Raw genomic sequence first — 18256 nt, forward strand, 5'->3', positions numbered from 1 at the left:
CACAATGCCAGGCGGGGGAGCCCCTTTCTCAGCAACACAGCACAGCATCACCGCCTCGCCTCGCTGAGAAAAAGGACAGGCAGGAGAGAAATGCAAAGGGATGTAAGATGGCAGAGCTACAAATGCTATTAGAGGAGGAAATCCCTGCCGGTAAAAGAGCGCTTGTGGAAAGCTACCAGAACCTGTCCCGGGTAGCGGAATACTGTGAAAACAATTATGTTCAGGTAAGAAACGCCTAAAAACCGCCCTTGCATATGGTGAATTTACTGGTTTATCACCGTCGTGTCTGCGGTGTTGTAGTGGGAGTGAGTGAAACCACAGGGGCAGGAAATGCTGGTCGGAACGAAAGCGACTATCAAATCGCTAGCTACACCGAGTGGTCTTTTCTCCCGGTACGCTGGTTTAAGCGGCCGCTCGGTGCCATGTCGGGCATGGCTGTGTTTCGTTATCCCTCTGGTTTCTGTTTTTTAAAGGGTTTCCTCGGTGAGCTGAGAGCTGCTGGGGGCTTTTAGAGGGTGTGTCGTTGTTATGACTAAGTAGGTTGTCACTGACTGCATTCTGTGGTAGGTACCTGTGAAGGAGGCTAATCTCAAAACCGATTTTTTTTCTTCTTTTTTCCTCCCTATGTGACTAAAACCGCACGCTCACCGCACGTGAAAACGACATAACAGTATTATAAAACGAAAAAAAAAAGGCTCGAGCCTTCCCTTTAGTCGTTTAAAATACAAAAGCTAACAATTGTATGTATATTTTTGAAAATGTAATACTGTCACAGAGCGATTATTATAACACATTTATTCACTAGAAACTCACTAAAACTGTGGCTTATTCACGATTTAGCCCTTCCCTTTAGCTATTAAGCACTGGATTTAAAGGCATTTCTCATCTGTGAGCTTTCTTGCCAGTTTATACATCACAAAGTAAACCAAGTGCTAAAGACTTTACATGCAATTCGTCCAAGTCTATAAATGTGTAATGATCCTGATATAACCGTCTACTGCAAAACGTGGCTCCAGAGAATGTGTGTGTGGATCTTATAATGCCTGTGATTGCATGCATGGTGCAGGTTAATGAAAGGTGTGCCTGCTTGTTTTTTTGTGCTTATATTCACTAAATATTAAGTCAAAAAAATCAGTAAAGCATTGGGGCATCTGGCTAAATGAGGTATTAACAATAAACCTCAGTTGTTAGTCTCCCACAGAGTGCATTGAGTAAATGTGAGGAATACTGGGAGCTGACATCAAAGCCCATCAGTGGCTTCAATGGTCTGGTGTGAACAGAAGACCACTTTGAATCAGAAACTGCGCTCAGCTTGGCAATTTCTTCATCACTGTGCTGCCGAGAGAGCCCACAGTAAAAGCACATCAGATCACTTTACCCCGGTTGTCATCAAAAATGCAATGTAGGTTAGACTGCTTGAATGCACGTTTCCTACTGATGGGCTTACACGGTGTTGTGAGGCAACACTTTCAGAGCTAGATCATGCAGGAAGCTATTATTCTGCAGATCAGTTGGACGGTTTGAGAGGAAATGGCATGCACCTGGTGGCAAACTTAGCTGCTTTAAGAAGCAGGAGCTTAGAGGCTTTAGTTTACAGACCAGGTGTCATATGTTGTGAAACAGGAATTTGGAGCACTCAATAAATAATAATAGCAAAAAGACTGTCACGTCAGATTGATTCTTTTGATATTGATAAACTAAAGGAAATGAAAAACCAATTGTCATGGTGTCGCTGCAAATTTATTTAGGTCGTGGAATATAAAGGTACTTCACATATGAGCTCATCAAAAATACAAATCCCTGTTCATCCATCCATCTAAAAACAAATCAAAAAAGGAATCCCTTTTTATTTATTTTTGATTAATGAAACATATGTATTTTCTAGTGGACAGTTTTGTGGCACACCTGTTTTTAATGCAATGTCCGTTCTTAGCACTACTGAATGTTGCTCCTGTCAAAATCCCAGCACCACATGAAGCCAACAATAAACCATGTAATCACATTTTGTGAGTCATCTGCAGAAAACACAGGGATGTTTTTTTGGAGCCAGCTGGTGTCACCCAGATAAGATTTACTATCTCCATGAATCATTTATGTGTAGGTGAATGAGACAAAGGCACTAAGGAATAACTCTGTGCATCAAGAGATTCGAAGTGTCATATAAGTTCCACATTTTTATCAGGCCTTAATTTCAGAAAAATATCATAAGCATATATCTATATATATTTGAAAATGTTTGATTGTGTGCTAGTTTGATTCCCTTTCACTGCTGAGTTTGAAAGCCCTGGGCTGCTGCTTGGTTTATTTCCGACATCATGGCTGGAATATGAAAATGCACGCATGTGTGTGTGGCTTTTCCCGGATAATGATTTCTTCAGGGACGTTAAAAACATTAGCTCAGATTCTGCGTGCATGTAAACACACTTGACAAACACAACAGGGAATGAAGGGGATTGAGAGTATTATGTGGGCCAGCGTAGCTTATCCTTATATTGTTCTGGGTAAAAATCAAACACGGAAAATGCTAATGTCTTCTGCCTTTTGCTCCCAAGTTGTCAAACCACGTTATCAGCTTGGATACAGTAGCTCTGCGTAATCCCATGTGGACAGTTTTTAAAACTGCGTTCACAAACTCACACAGTCACCTGAAATGATGACGCTATGTAAAAAAAACAAACTGCATGCCATGATATGTAAATCTACCCCGGCAGGCTGCAGGAAAAAGACACAAGTTTTATTCTTAGATCAGAAGCTGTTTGAAAAAGTGTCACACACCAAACTGAAGACAAGAGAGCAGGACTCAGTTTTTTTTAGTAACTTTCTAAGGTCTTTGTGTATTAAAATAGCATCTCTCGCAGTGAAATTGTTCTGCTTTTTACAAACCCACTGGTGTGTAAATTGTTCTGAACATTTATGTTCTTAGTTTTGCTTCAGTGTATCGTTTGTGTATGCGTAACCACACATATTACTCATTTCACCCTTCTGTAATATAAGAATGTTAGCCCTGCCAACCCCCCCAAACTACAACTCACTCGATACCCCTCTGACTCATAGTGTTTTTTGTTCATAACTCCTGAGGATATTCTTGTCTCAGTATTGTATTTCACTGAATTTGCTTTATTTTACCGCATTGTTTAGATAGGAGTCTTCCACATACCAAAAAAGGAATTCCAATTAGAGCCTCTACAAAAAGCCTTTGTAAACTTAAAACGAAATCTCAAAGAGAGTGGACAATGTGTATAAGGGAGATGTGTGTGTTTCCGTGCGGTATTAGTTTTAAACCTCTTTGTGCTCGCTTTAAGCTCATGCAAGAATCACCACGTATCCAAGCACTGTCCTAGCATTGCTTCACATGTTGTGTGTTAATAGCTCTGCGAGGTCTTTCAGTAGTCATCCAGTGAGTTATGTAAGTCAGCCTTTCCCAACCTAAGGTATGAAAACCAGTTTCTGTGCTAAACTCGCAGTGGGTCACAGAGCAGGTGGTTTGGTGGTCATGTTCAAAAGTGCTGTCATGGTGTAGGTGTTTAACCTCTTGCTACCAAACACACGTCAACACGTGGTGGTTTGGAAACAGCTTGCATGTGATATAGATGTATATAGTAGCTGTACAGCATACAACACAGCAGTGAATTGGCCTGAATGCTTATGAACTCTTTATTTAAAAAACTATAAGGTGAGACTTCAACATTTGAAAAACATTTGCTTACCATGATGAGTTTAGCCAATCAGCAGTCCGGAAACAGGTGCAGGCACCCTGATCTAAAACACAGCTTTTGGTAAAACTGTAGCATGGTGGCAGGACATTAGGTCATCACAGTGGCATCAGTGAATGTGTGACTCTGTAGGCACAGTTTGTAAATAGGGGTTGGACAGAATATCAATGTCAGCAAATCAAAATATTGATTATCATGATCTAATAATTAATGATAATTGATTAAAACATTCGTTGGCATTCTTGTAGTCTGCTAGGACAGGTGGAGCTTAATCATGGAGCTCATGACCCGAGGCAATCTTAAGTGTCACATTCCTGTTTTTCGTACACATTACAGAAGCAGATTGTTAATAAGTCAGGTGTAGATTGTGTAGTAGTTGTAAGTTGCAGTCTTTCTGTGGTAGTTCGCTGTTGGAGTGCTTCAATGTGTGGCTGCATTCTCCCGTTTTGTTTCCAAACTATAAATATGTCCGTTCAGTCACATTGCTATTTAAAGGCATCCAGAAGCAGATGGTTTGCACAGCCGGGTGGAGATTTGGGAAATGTCCTGGCATTCCTGTTTTCTGGGCTCGAATCCCACTGTGCACCTGTCCCATGTTGCCCGTTGGAGCTGTTCGGACATTGTCCCAATTTCAAAGCCTTTGCTTCACAGAATCACAAACTTTTCTCCTTCACTTCCCTTCAGATCTTAACATGGCTTTGCAGTTTAAAAACAGCAAAGAGAGGATGTCAAATACTATTCCCTGTAGAAAACTGCCCTCTCACTCTGCAGCTCACACAACTGATAGGAGAGGAACAATTACAGTACAGCATTTTGTCTTGCTTTTATGGACCTTACACCTTACTTTCTTCTGCCAAATTCTCCATTTTTTCCACCCACACACATTTCCACCGACTCGTTTTTTACATCAGTTTGTTCTTCTCCCTCTCCCTGCCAGGCTCAAGACAAGAAGAAGGCCCTGGAGGAGACCAAAGCCTACACCACTCAGTCTCTGGCCAGCGTGGCCTACCAGATCAATGCCTTAGCAAACAATGTGCTGCAGCTGCTGGATATTCAAGCCTCGCAACTACGACGCATGGAATCGTCCATCAACCACATCTCCCAGGTACGCACCACAACAGATTCTGTATTTGTGCATGGGATTTGAATCGTCAGCCAAGAAGGTCAACTCTGATTTTATCAGTCTAATCGCTGCTTTATCCATCAAATGAACAAAGATAGGTTTTTCCTCTCTAGATAAAAGTTATTCAAGTACAGTAAAATGCCACAGTCTGCTTTTATTCAGTGTCATAATACCAAACTGCACAATGGCACATTCATGCATTATAAAGACTGACAGATATGGCGGGGGCATGGATCATGCTGGAGCTGCCAATCCTCCACAGTCCCTCATCAGTCCCGCTTGCTTCATCAGCAGTCCTCTCTCTCTCCGTCTCTGCTCCTCTGTGTGCGCTTCATGCGGCCACCCTGCCTGTCAGCCATTGAATGTCCCGTCCCCTCCCTGTGCGCTTCATTAAGCCTGTCAGAATGAAGTGAAACCCTGACGCCAGCACTCTAGCTTGCATTTTCAGCTCCCACTTTACTCTGCAAACTGCGGAGTGGTAGCAGTCAGGTGCAGTCTCACAGCGGACAACCAAACACTATTCTCAATCCTTTAAAGGTGCTCAGTAGAGCTTTACTTCCCCAACTTGATGTTTCTGCTTCACACCCAATGGCACCCTCGACGTGCAGCAGCACAGAAGAGAAATTGTTGAGTCAGTACGTTCACCTGATCGTAACTGAGAAGCGACTTCTATCAGCTTTAGTCTGGCCACAATGTTTCACTGCAGCCTTTTTTGTCTTTTCATAGCTGGAAAAACATTCGTTTCACCACTAGATTGATTCTAGTAGTCACATATTTTTTTTCTGTACTGCTGAAGCTGTAAAAGCAAAGTGAGGCCATGTTTTTTATTCTGTTACATGGCATTCTGTGAACATATCTGCCCTTTTTCACAACACCATCAAAGCAAGCTTGTGCTATACATTTCAGAGAATTAGGTTTTAATTTAAATTCTGTAATTTGATTTACAGGCAATCAAGACAGCTTCAAAAAGATTCTTAGACAGGAAACCACAACAGCATCTTATGAACAAGCTAACCGGTTATGTCTTTTTTTAGTTCATGCAAGCTGCCTCGCGTGCGTGAAAATGTAATAGCAGCCCATAATACTGCATGCCTTCTCCATGGCTGCATTTATTTGACACCGTGCATGAACTGAGTCAGTGGATCCAGAAGAACATCTGGATCTAGGTCAGTTTGGAATACTTTCACAACAGTGTTTCCCAATTTTTATTCCTTCGGTTTGACATATATTCATGAAGATATGGCACAATGTTTTTTTGCAACGATAAAGAATCCTTCCAAAAATGTCTTGATTCAGATCAGTGTATGAATCGGCTCCAAAGGTTAATTTCCTCCAGGGTGGGGCGTGCCACACCTCTGATAATCTTTTCATGCAAAATGGAAATGCATAATTTAACCACAAGTAAAGAAGCAAACAAAACCAGTCCCATAAACTCAATGATGGGATGAAAGATCATTAACTTTACATATACCCCATAATGGCTTTTCTCTCTACACAAAATGAATATTTAACTGTGCTTTGCTGTGCCAGTTTATCAATTTGTCATTCTAGAAAGAAAGGTAGGCAAACGCTGCTGCCAAACCCATGTCTGATTTAAAAGGCCTCAGCTGAAAAGTCTTTGGCAGAAACATACAGTACAGGCTAATCCCTAAAATGCAAAGCAGCAGCATGTCTAATCAAAGGAGAAATCTGAATTAGAACCTAAATTAAATGGTTATGGCTAAAAATGGACATGCTTCCATTTGATTTTGTTGGAGATCTGAAACTCTACACTTTGGTTTCTTTTCCATTTTCACTCTGTCTTTTCTTTCTGATTTATCTCTCAGTTCATTCCCCGAAATTGTCATCCATCAGCTCAATGACCCACTTGTGCCTTTTTCAGCTCCATTTCAGTTGGTCCAATCCTCTTAAGCGCAGGATCAACTTCGCATTACTCTATATTGCAGTATAAATTTAAAAGACACATTTATGGACACCTCCTTACCGTAAAATATAGCATCAACAGTATTAGTTGTTTGGATTTAGTTAATATCAAACTATACATGAAGTCATCGACATATAAATTCATCGTTTACATGTCTTAAAACCATACTTGGTACAGACATTTCAGCTCGCTCAGTTGCTCTGCAGAGAATGATCATCTGCTTAAGAACAGATTTAATAGAATGACACACTGTATAGCTCTGGCAGTGAGAGTTACCATCTGTACCATCTGTTGTCAAAAAACACACTCCACAGGGTTGAGCAGACAGGCAGATGTTTATTAAAGAGATTACAAAAGAAAATGAGATCGCAAAAGATCATGAAGGGCAGACATCGCTGTTATCACTCATTAGGTAACAACTACGTCTCGATGCATTTAGCAATGTACACACAGAGGAAATGCATACAGAGGAAAGTAGCTCTAAAGTGAAGTTTCCTTTTCTATTTCACCATTTTCTTCTCTTCTCAATCTCTTTTTAATTACTGTAAACCCCCCAGAATCAGCTTCTAGTGTCTAGTGCCTCTGTCTTGTGTGCCTCTCTGTCCTTCTGTTTTTTTCACTCTCTCTAATCTACACTGCACCTCAGCTCGCCTGTTACTGGCAGGAAATGGGCAGGTCTTTTTTGTAACTTCCCAGCTGAAGCTGGGCGTGTCACTTCAGTTTCCTCTCCTAAAGAAAGAGCCTACAATATCACACACACACACACACACACACACACACACACACACACACACACACACACACACACACACACACACACACACATTCAGATAAATAGATGATAGAGCTCAGAGACTTCATGTCAGGCACAGTGAGAGAGTAGCACAACATGACAGTTCTTCTCAGATTTTGAGTCTCTTGGTTGGAAAAATGATTAAAGATAATTAAATGAAGCTCTAAAACACATGTTATTCTTAAAGTATATTTCTTTGTGTCCATTTGCAATGTATACATATATATATATATATGTATATATAATATATAAATTCCCCTCTCACCCCGGTCTATCCTTCAAGCTCGGGTCCTTTACCAGAGGCCTGGGAGCTTGAGGGTCCTGCGCAGTATCTTAGCTGTTCCTAGGACTGCGCTCTTTTGGACAGAGATCTGTTGTTGTTCCCGAGATCTGCTGGAGCCACTTGCCTAGCTTGGGAGCCACTGCACCTAGTGCTCTCTCTCTCTTTATATATATAAATAACAATTGTTGCAACATTGTTGTTACTGAATTGCTGTAAACAGATGCTGACATTTTTTTGTACAACTACATGTCCACTTTGCAGCTTTTGGATGCTGGTTGAAACTGTTTTAAGCAACAGAAGCTGGTGATGGTATAACAGTTTTAAATATAGATTACTCTGTGCACAGTAGCCAAAAAATTGGTTGTGAACAGCGCACACAACAGAGCTAGAAGCTGTCAAATAACAGTAGTTCTCGCGTATTTCATTTACACATATTCTCTTTGAAAATCTGCTTCAAATTAAGTGTAACTGTCTTCAATTAAAATGTTGTCAACACATCTTGATGCATTCTCAATCATCCAGGAAAATAAATCTCCAAAAGTTGATTCTGTTCATCTGGACGTGGCGTTTTCTGGGAGAAACGTTTTGTCACTCATCCAAGTGACTTCTTCAGTCTCAGCTGACTGCAGGTTTCCCCAATCTTATAAACAGTACGTTTGCATAATGACTGAAACTGGCCCACTGAAGGAACAATGGGCTGGGAGGTCAGTTCCTTAATCATAATTATGCAAATTCTCATGACCTTTGATCAACAACCACTGACCAAAACCCACTGATCAAAGACCACTGATCAATGGCCATGAGTACCATTCACAGAGAGTTGGAATGGCTGCAATCATAGCATTGTACGATGGCGAAAGATGTACCCTTAGGCCCACATGCACACATCCTGGACAGGGAAGAACGCTGGTTTGAGCGTGGAGTCAAGGAGGCCATTTACGTGAAAAGGGAAAGACCATCTCTGAATCGAGGAGGGGGCCTAAGGGTACATCTTTTGCCATCTTACAATGCTGTGATTGCAGCCATTCCCCAATTCTCTGTGAATGGTACTCATGACGAGTGACGAAACGTTTCTCCCAGAAAACGCTACGTCCAGATGAACAGAATCAACTTTTGGAGATGTTGTCAACACAGTTTTCACTGCAGTGCACTATGATGGCTCAGAAGTTAAAACGAGCCTTCGCTTTGGGCGAAGGTTGGTGGTTCGATCGCCAGCTCATCCACTTGTTGATGTGTACTTGGGCACATCAACATAATTTCATCATAGTATAAATAAATATGAAAGAATAAAAGCACATGGTTTTAGCGTTCAGTTACATGCCGTATCACCTCCCTACATTAAAAGCAAATTTACATTAGAAAACAGTAAGTGACCATATTATGTTTTCCTCAAACAGACAGTGGACATCCATAAGGAGAAGGTGGCCCGCCGAGAAATCGGCATCCTGACCACAAACAAAAACACCTCTCGTACCCACAAGATCATAGCTCCGGGCAACATGGAGCGGCCGGTGCGCTACATTCGAAAGCCTATCGACTACACGCTGCTGGATGATGTAGGACACGGCGTCAAGGTAAGGAAAATATTCTTCATTGTGTTAAAATAAAAGCCTTATAACAAGGAGTAGGAGTAAAGTCGTCTCTGCACTATTCCACCATAATTACTACCAAACTGTTGCATCTGTCCATTACTTTGATAAATTGCCGTGTTTTCCCCCAGTAATCAATTATCCCAGAGAGGAATACACATACTTAGTCAAGTTTACACCTGGTACTTGCATGTGAGCATCCTCACTGTCTGCATTCATAATTCATTCACACACTCCCACCCAGGCTGCGAGCTGATCAATACGCTGGCCTTTTAGTTGATTAAGCACAGAAACACTTCAGCCCATCCAAGAATAGCTGCACAGGCAAGAGTTTTTCATGCCCGGTAACAATTACCCAAGCTGCTAGTTATTAATCGTCTGTGTGTGTTTTTGAGGGAACTATCATGGCCAAGTGTTACTCACACCATCACACTCTCTTCAAATTGTAAAAAAAAAATCTTTCAGTCTTTCTTCCGCCTCATTCTTCAGTTTTTTTATTCTCTCTCCCCATGATCCATCCTCTCCTCGCCCCTCTCTTCCTCTATTTCACAAGACTGTGTGTCTGTGCTTGTGTCAGCGTGCACACACACTTATACGCACTGATTGCCTGTGTCATAAATTTCCATAGTGCGTGTGTGTCAGTTGGCCTCTGTATCCCTTTCCCCTGGTCTGTCTCTGTTGAGATAGTGGCTGTCCGCTGATTTTCAAACATCCGCTGATTCAAATTCAAAAGCTAGTGTTTCCTCCTTTGAGAGCTGGCTCACACTGAGACGGATTTGGCATGGCCCACTATGCAAATTGAGCATCATTCAGGAATGATAGAAATGACAGATCTCTGCAGAAATCAGCACATTGTAGATGCAAGAAAATCTGCAATCTTTTCTTTTTTTGTCCATCTGGAAATCTGCAAAAGGAAACAGCAGTTCGTGCTTATAAGACGCGAGTCTACATTTGGATGAGCATTATGAATGTAATGAAGTTGACTTATTTTAACAAGGTTTAGATAATCAGTTTGGGCTTGTGAAATGCATTTTTGGATTCAAAGCTCTCTGGCTGCTGGCTCCTTTTTAATTCTCTTCCTGGCTACTTGTGTATGTATGTAAAGGCGCTTATGGATGTGCATTTGTGCAAACGAGAATGTATACAGTTTGTTTCTCATGCACACATATATAAATCTGTGAACTGCTCAAAAAGCTCAACCTAAGAGACAGCATCCCAGACATTTTTCAATATGTGTGGCCCGACTAAATATCTGCACACCTGAATGTGCCATAGGTGTGCCAGAGAAAGACTTTCACAGTATCCCCTGCACGTCATTTTGCTATACGTGTATTAAATTACAATCAGGTGTTTGTGAGATATAACAGTAAGCAAGTCAGTGTGCGAGAGTTAGATTAAATTTTTTTGTGGGATTTTATTTGGTGACTGCTGAAGTTTCAAAGTTAATTGACTTTTTCTTAACGTGTTAAGCAGGGAAACATTATCCAGGTTAGTTTTCTTCTTATATTTGACTTATGCTTAGTCACTGTGTCACTATTATTGTACTATAAGGATGAATGTCATTGGATATCAAGAAAGGATATCAAGATTTTAATGGTACCACTGCTCCTAGCAGTATGCTGTTGCTCATGGCACCTTGTCGCTATATTTAGATTTAGACTTTAAATTAAAGTAGTTATTCAGTGACAGTAGCTCATTAGAAAAGAAGGAAAATGGCCTTGATTTTGTTTGTATCTCCAACTCTAATCACTGATAAAAGACACAGCTCAGTAATTTTTTTTCTATGAAGTCAGAAAAATCATTATTGCAGATTTCTTTGAGATATTGTGATATCATTTCGACCCCTATTCACTACTGTTACAGCCGCCACATAGAAATAAACTATATTGAGAGGTTTATTAATGCAGGTGTGCGGGTATGTTTGTAATTTTGCTTCCCTGCATTTATGAGTCTGGGCTGTGTTCCTGCCGTGCTGGGAAATATTAGCAGCTTATTAGCGCTCTATCCTCACAGCCCATTTCCTCTTGGCTGAGGTGGATTCCCTCAAGCTTTTAAGGAGCACTCATCCACCCCCATCCCTTTTCTCCCCCACGTCCAGGGGAATTTATCCACAGATAGATGGGAAATCAGTCTCAAACTTGGAAAGACCCATTCATGCATGTGTGGACCACTGTGTTCAACCCCTCACCGTAATGGCTTTTTTTTTGGCATTTTCTGGCAGTTACCATGGTGATAGGTTTAGCCACATTGCAGCCACTCAGAGACTCTGCTGTTATTTATGACCTCACACCAGTTTACTACCCAATTTTTTATTTTCCTGGTACGACACTTAAAACATGTAGCTCAGCCGCTCCTCGTTATTCACAGTGACTAGACACTAAAGTGACTCTTATCCTGATTACAGTCTGCAACACAGATCCAGATACAGACATAGAGGGAACAAAACAAAACATAAACAGTGTTTCCATGTCCTTTTTTTTTTTTTCAAATGTTTGTGTACAAAGTGGAACAAAAGGAAGCGAGCTCTTCCTCTGTGTTGGTTAAAACCTAAATTGGGTTATTTGGTGTGACTTCTACTGCAGGCAGGTGTTCAAGTGAACATAGGAGTAACTGACATTAAAGGCTAGCATTAATAATATATAATAATCAGATAAACATTAAATGTATTAATGTTTAAAGTTGCCTTTCTTCAGTTTTATATTATTGTAAATTGAACCTCCTTTATGCTGCTAGAATTTGGCTTATAATGAAGTATAGTTTGAACAGTATTAAAATTGTAATTATAGATTCAGTGTGATGAGCAGTCTGTGACCTGGAAAATTAGCAGCACACACACGGTAGTGGTTCACAGTCTTTCCCACATAAAAATATTTGTGGATTGTGAAATGGTCTAAATACACTCAACTGTATTCATGTGAGAAAAAGGAGGCAAAGCCTTACTTTACACTTGCTCTGAACACACCAATACACTCCCTTCCTTTTTTCTTCTTGATTCTCTGTCAGCATCGTGTAGTGTGGGTACAAAGTTACTGTTACCAGTCTTTAACCAATGAGCTTGTTTTTTGTCTTCTCTTTCTGCCTGCTTGCACTCAGTGGCTTAAGGCCAAGGTAAGAGATGCTTGTGTTTCTCCTGTTATTGTCCATAAATTGATGTTCAGAGCCACATTATCAAGGTGCACATGAAGCCATTAAACATGTATTTCTACCTTTGAGATGCATAGAAGGATGTACACTTTTAATCAGTTACACATTGTTTTTACAGTAAGAAACTAATCGGATTTGGTGCAAAGGCAGTCCAATAAAGCAGGATTAGTGTATATAATAAGATATTTAATGTGTATGTTGTATAATTAGATTTACAATCTCTTCACCCATCTATTACTATTAATCATACACTCTTTATGTAAGATAATAGACACCTTCATACTGGTGCTTCGTGTTTTCTCCATTCATACAGTACAGGTGAACCTCATCCGAATTTGCTTGTTCATCATCGTTGAAATGACTCCTGAGAGTCAGGTTCATTGGTAGGAAAATCGCTACATTACAGAAAACCAGGCTTTTAACTTGCTTTTTTTTTGTCTAGCAACATGGGAACAATGCGGCGGGACGAGGGGGGACCCTTTCAAGGACCAACCCACCTTCACAGAAGCCTCCAAGCCCTCCCATGGCTGGTCGTGGTACCCTTGGGTAAGAACCTACAGTTTAACTTGCGTGGTGTAAGAGGTCGTGGTCCCATCTGGTCTCTGTTAAACTGGGGGCTTCCTGCCAAACCAGTGAAACACACAGTAGGTTATGAATGCAGAGATATATTTTAGCAAGCAGTTAAAATGTTTAAAGTTTCCCTATTCTTTATTTTATTCTCTTACTTTCATGAAACTGAAAACGAACTCTACTTTCCTCTTTCCTGTGTTCACCTGACTCCAGACGTAACACTCCCTACAAAACACTGGAGCCTGTGAAGCCCCCAGTGGTGCCAAATGACTACATGACGAGCCCGGCCCGACTCGGGAGCCAGCACAGCCCCGCGCGCACAGCGTCTCTCAATCAGAGACCCAGGACACACAGGTAGCACAGATCCATTTAAACTTTGTTTACAGGCAAATGGGGCACAAATGTTAAGTAGATGCATTTAAACCACTTGAGAGGAGTGAAATAAGCCGATGTAAGCAAATATGTAAAGAAATGACCTTGTAACTTTTTTGAGTGAGACTGACGAGGCCCTCTAACCTGGTGCAGATATGAAGACAACGTGAAACGGCTGATTAGTGTTTTCTTATTTAAAAATGCTGCTTTTTACATCAGATAACCTTCCTGACACTAGGGAAACACCAGTGTTTTTTCGAATTGAAATGTTTGGTTTAAAAAAAATGTAAAAAATTATTAGTAAAATTGGAATCAGCAGATAAGACTTTTAAAAAATGAGATATTTACATTTCTTTATTAATTCCTTCAGTCTGTGCTTTTGACCTTTGGATCTCTTCCTTTTTGTCTACATAAACGTCTCTTCTACGTGCGCCGCAGCTTCTTCGCAGAAATCGATATTGGTTGCCATAGTGATGGGCACATTGTTGCAGACAGAGTGACATATGAGAGACTAATGATAGGATGTCAAACTTTGTTATGTAATTACGTTTGTCTCACACATTTCTACTGATTGCCACGAACTCTCCCCTGGCTCTCCGTGCAGTGGCAGCAGTGGTGGCAGTGGTGGGAGGGAGAACAGTGGAGGCAGTGGAGTCGGTGTCCCTCTAGCAGTTCCCACACCCTCTCCTCCCAGTATGGGGCAAGGTGAGTTCCCAGCGCTGCTGTGTCTCCTCGTCTCCTGCATGTGACTCTAAACTGAGCAAAGTTTTGCTTTAAATCTGGAATAGAAGTTGGGATAGATTTTTTTTTCTTTTTTTAGAAAACTGACAGGATGTAGATTTACTCTTGTGTATTCTGTCACATTATAATAATGGAAAAAGTGCCGCAGGCATATAGCCTTACTGAAAATGTATATTTCATAACCATGTTTTTGACCTTTTGCTCCAACCAGTATTAAATATACAGTAAAGAAACTGCTTTGCAGGAAAATTCCGACCAAGGCAAGAAGGAAAACTGGGACACTGAGCACAGAGAGAGCAAGTGTAGTGGTGTGTTCAATAAAGTAAACTGAATATAAATGCTGCTCACATTGGCTCTCCTCTCTTGTAGTGGCCCCATCGTCGGCCTCTGTGCCCCAGGGCCCCGGCTTGGGTCCCATCCCCATGTCCCAGTTTGGCACCATCTCCCGCCAGATCTCCCGTCACAACTCTTCCACCACCTCCTCAGCCTCCATGGTGTCGGCCACTGGCACGTATCGCCGCGCACCCTCCGTCTCCTCCCAGCAGCCCCATCTTAACGGAGGCCCAACATACCCTCAGAACCCAGGTAATGTAGTTTTAACCCAGCTATTAGTCAAAGGACTCCTGAAGCACTTGGTGTTTAGAGATAATCTGCACAAATAGGTTTGGGAGCAAGAAGTTCACATCCTGTCCTAATATAATGAAATACGCATTTAGAATTTGGCCACTCATTCTTCTGCGTTTGGTCCTCTTCGTCTAACAGCTATGCGGGCTAGCCTTTTCAGGGGCTAATGAAAATGAATGATGAACTGTAATAACAGAAGTCGGGGTTGTTGAATCCTCCCCACCTCTGCCCTGCTACGCGGAGTGTTACATTAGCTTTTCTAATTGAGTTATGACATTATTATTTTAGTCAGCTGGAGGAAGGTTCTTGTTCAGGGAGACCGGTGAGCAGGCAGAAGGCATTTCAGGGTAGAAAATGCTCGCAGCTGCAAGACGAGGGAAAACCCGGGACATAATGCATATTTTCTGTCAAATGAGGAGAATTTATTTTGGCAGGCTTCACTCTGAGCCATTCTCCTCTAATGGCTCCTCTCAAAGGACAAACTGTCTTTCTTGGCACAGAATACAGAAGGAGGAGGCTGTCTGTCTTGTCGAGAAGCGAGAGAGAGACAATGACACTGAGCCTGGTTAGCCACAGGCTTTAACTGAGACATTGCATAATCTTGATGATGTCTGCTGTGTAGTTGTTAGAATTTTATGAAGCTAAAAGGTACGTTTGGACACGTGGTGGATGTTACAGAGGTTTAACAGCACAAAAAGCTGTTTCATTACGCGACGGAGCTCATTGATCTCATTGATCTCACAGGGTGTAGCTGTGGATAGATGTGAAAGCGCGATGCAATATTAGGACATTACTTCAGCGAGGTTACAGACGCCCTCCCGATACATGTGATTTATGAGTCAGACCTGGCATGCCTGTGTGTGACATCATGTCTTTGAGTGAGGACAGCTGTGTTTTTCTGTTTGTCTGTAGGGTTAATCTTACGATGAGACAGTGCAGCAAAAAGATGGATTTTTAAGGGAAATGTATGCAGGTTATATTGGCACAGGTTTTTTAAGTGAAGGGTGTGGGTGAGCCAAAAGGCTGAACTGCATCCAAAGATACTGCTCTAGTGAGCATTCCTGCAAATTCCTTGAGAAGCCGTATCTGTCTTCCTGAAGCCTTATCTTGCAGCTGTAGCTGTCATGTTTCTGGGTCTGCGTCGTGCTTTGCAGTTCTTTCACCACGTTGAAAGCCGATTGCTAGCTGCAGCTTTTGCGTTTGATTTTTAAAACAGATGCTGATGAGGTAGATTCTCAGGCTGAGATTAGATGAAGGCCTGTTCGGCCCAGCTTGAAAAACGCAGCACAAAAGAACACTGATTGGAAGTTTTCAAACGAGTTGCTCAGCAATGCTTTCTGTGCTATTTTTGCTTGCTCACAAGCTTTTTGTTGTCTCCCCTCCCCTCTTTCTTTTGCAACATGCTCAATTTGGATTTTCTCTTCTCTGTGATGCCCTTTTGCTCTTTTTTCTGTGTCTTCTGTCTTTCTTCCTGTCCAAACACCTCCGTTGCTCTCTGTCTCTCGGCCGCTCCTTCTGCCTGATTGTTGTGGCTCCAGTGTCTGTGGCTCCTCCGCCTCCTCCTCCTGTGGTCCAGCTGACCCCACAGATCCCCCTGACCGGCTTCGTGGCCAGAATGCAGGAGAGCAGTAAGTAGTAGAAAGCAGACAGAAACATACACTTATGTGGTATACCTGCATGTACCATTAAAGTTAGAAATGTAGACTGTACAAATACAGCCATGTGCAAAGTCACAGGTATGAACCTCAGCATGCACAAAATTTACACAACGTCACCAGTGCACTAGACAGGGCTCTGAGCACATTTCAGGACCCACACACCGCTACACTCACTCTACCTTATCGCGCTGGATGCATGGCTGAGGGTGGAGCACCACTCAGATGTCTGTCTGTTGCCATGGTGATAGATCACTGAAAGCTCTCAGTCCACTGAGGAGAGAAAATGTGACCCGCTGCTGCGTCCTGATTCACCAGCCTCTTGTCTGCAAAGACGCAGAGATCAAACTATCTGTGTCTCCTTAGTTCAATGAACCGAAGAACAGTTCTGCATGAGTCATGGAACGACATGAACAATGGAGTTAGTGTGTGTAGTTTGCACTTTTTAAACTGGCCTTAAATGAATAATTATTACTAAATCAGCTGGTGGCTTTTCTCTTGTTTTTCTGGTGCACAGGAAGTGGCACGTTTTATATTTCCACCACCAGCAACAGGGATTAATGTGCATGTGGAAGAAGAGCTGATTGGTTAGTCTGAACACTAATCACTTTGACTAAACAAAGAAAAGGTCTGCTGCTGCTAAAAAGAGGTCACCTCTCAGAAAATACTGATGTTTAACGAGTGAGTTAAGAGAAAATGCCACAAAGAGAAGCACTTTAATACTAGGGAAAAAAACAAAGTAACGGGGACCAGTACAAGTGCCTTTTAATGTTTTTTTAATGGGAATGGTCTTGCTCTGTCTTTGCCTGAAGTATATTGCGTTACTAAAAGCCTAATGTATGTGGTGTTTATACAAGGGGAAATAAAACCAAAGTCAGCTATTGTTTTATAGCGAAGCGTTTTCAGCTGTTAACAGCTCCAAAGTGAGTTGTTGGACCTGTTGTAAAAAAGGTTATGCAGGCAGATTGGAGAGTTGCATTAATTTCAGTCCCCTGTGCTAGTTCTTTAATTCAAGAGCAAGCTTATGAATTAGATCAGATGTGCAGTTTCTCTTTAATCACTGGGCTCGAGACTACAAAGCTGCAGGGAGACCTGCTCCAAGAGGACTCTCGTAGCACGAGAACTTATTTGGTTAAAAGACTGAAAAATGTCGGGGCTTTCAAAATCACACCAGTCCACCCATTTTATCACGCCGTATTCTTGTGAAGTATGCGCTTGAGAAGTGCCGCTGTTCACTTCTCACGGGACGAATTTAAAAATGCAAATCATACAGTGTTACAGTACGTGTGCATACGATTGCATAACATAGCTACTAAATGAATTCTGTCATTTAAAAAAAGAAGAAAACACATTCAGGTGTGATTAAGCGCCACCGTTACTTAGACAACTACAGGATAAACTGAAGAACATGGCTGGTAGTTGTAGTACTAGAAGCATTAATAAATAGAAAGACTGCAACGGCTACTGAGGACAACTGTTCATGTCTTTGGTAATGTGTCCAGGAAAGTTTAGCATCCTCTGAGAGATTTCACATTTACAGAAGTGATACAGAGTGACTGTTTTATAATGTTAACTGAATATTTCGGAAACTTAAAACAGCCACTTGTAGTGCAGTAGATGTATTGATGTTTCATTAATAGGAAGTTTATAATAATAATAAATGATTAGTAAGTACATGAGTGAATGAGGGACTTGGATCAGTGCTAGTATTAACTGATGCTGCAG

At 41.6% G+C, this 18256-nt stretch overlaps 1 protein-coding gene across 3 annotated transcripts in view; it reads left to right on the forward strand.

Moving 5' to 3' along the window:
* Positions 1–18256, forward strand: part of LOC102776563 (abl interactor 1-like) — a 21382-nt gene continuing 3126 nt past the window's right edge. Inside the window, exons 1-9 of one of the 3 annotated variants that reach the window (XM_087831270.1) lie at positions 1–224; positions 4651–4818; positions 9234–9410; positions 12519–12533; positions 13012–13115; positions 13353–13493; positions 14116–14216; positions 14622–14837; positions 16415–16504. In XM_087831270.1, coding sequence (XP_087687396.1) covers positions 108–224; positions 4651–4818; positions 9234–9410; positions 12519–12533; positions 13012–13115; positions 13353–13493; positions 14116–14216; positions 14622–14837; positions 16415–16504 — 1129 coding nt within the window. In that variant the 5' untranslated portion in view covers positions 1–107. The remainder of the gene's footprint in view (positions 225–4650; positions 4819–9233; positions 9411–12518; positions 12534–13011; positions 13116–13352; positions 13494–14115; positions 14217–14621; positions 14838–16414; positions 16505–18256) is intronic. The other 2 variants (XM_087831272.1, XM_087831271.1) reach the window with 2 other exon arrangements.

This window comes from Neolamprologus brichardi, chromosome 18, assembly GCF_056152115.1.
Source record: "Neolamprologus brichardi isolate AB-2024 chromosome 18, ASM5615211v1, whole genome shotgun sequence".
Lineage (NCBI taxonomy): Eukaryota > Metazoa > Chordata > Actinopteri > Cichliformes > Cichlidae > Neolamprologus > Neolamprologus brichardi.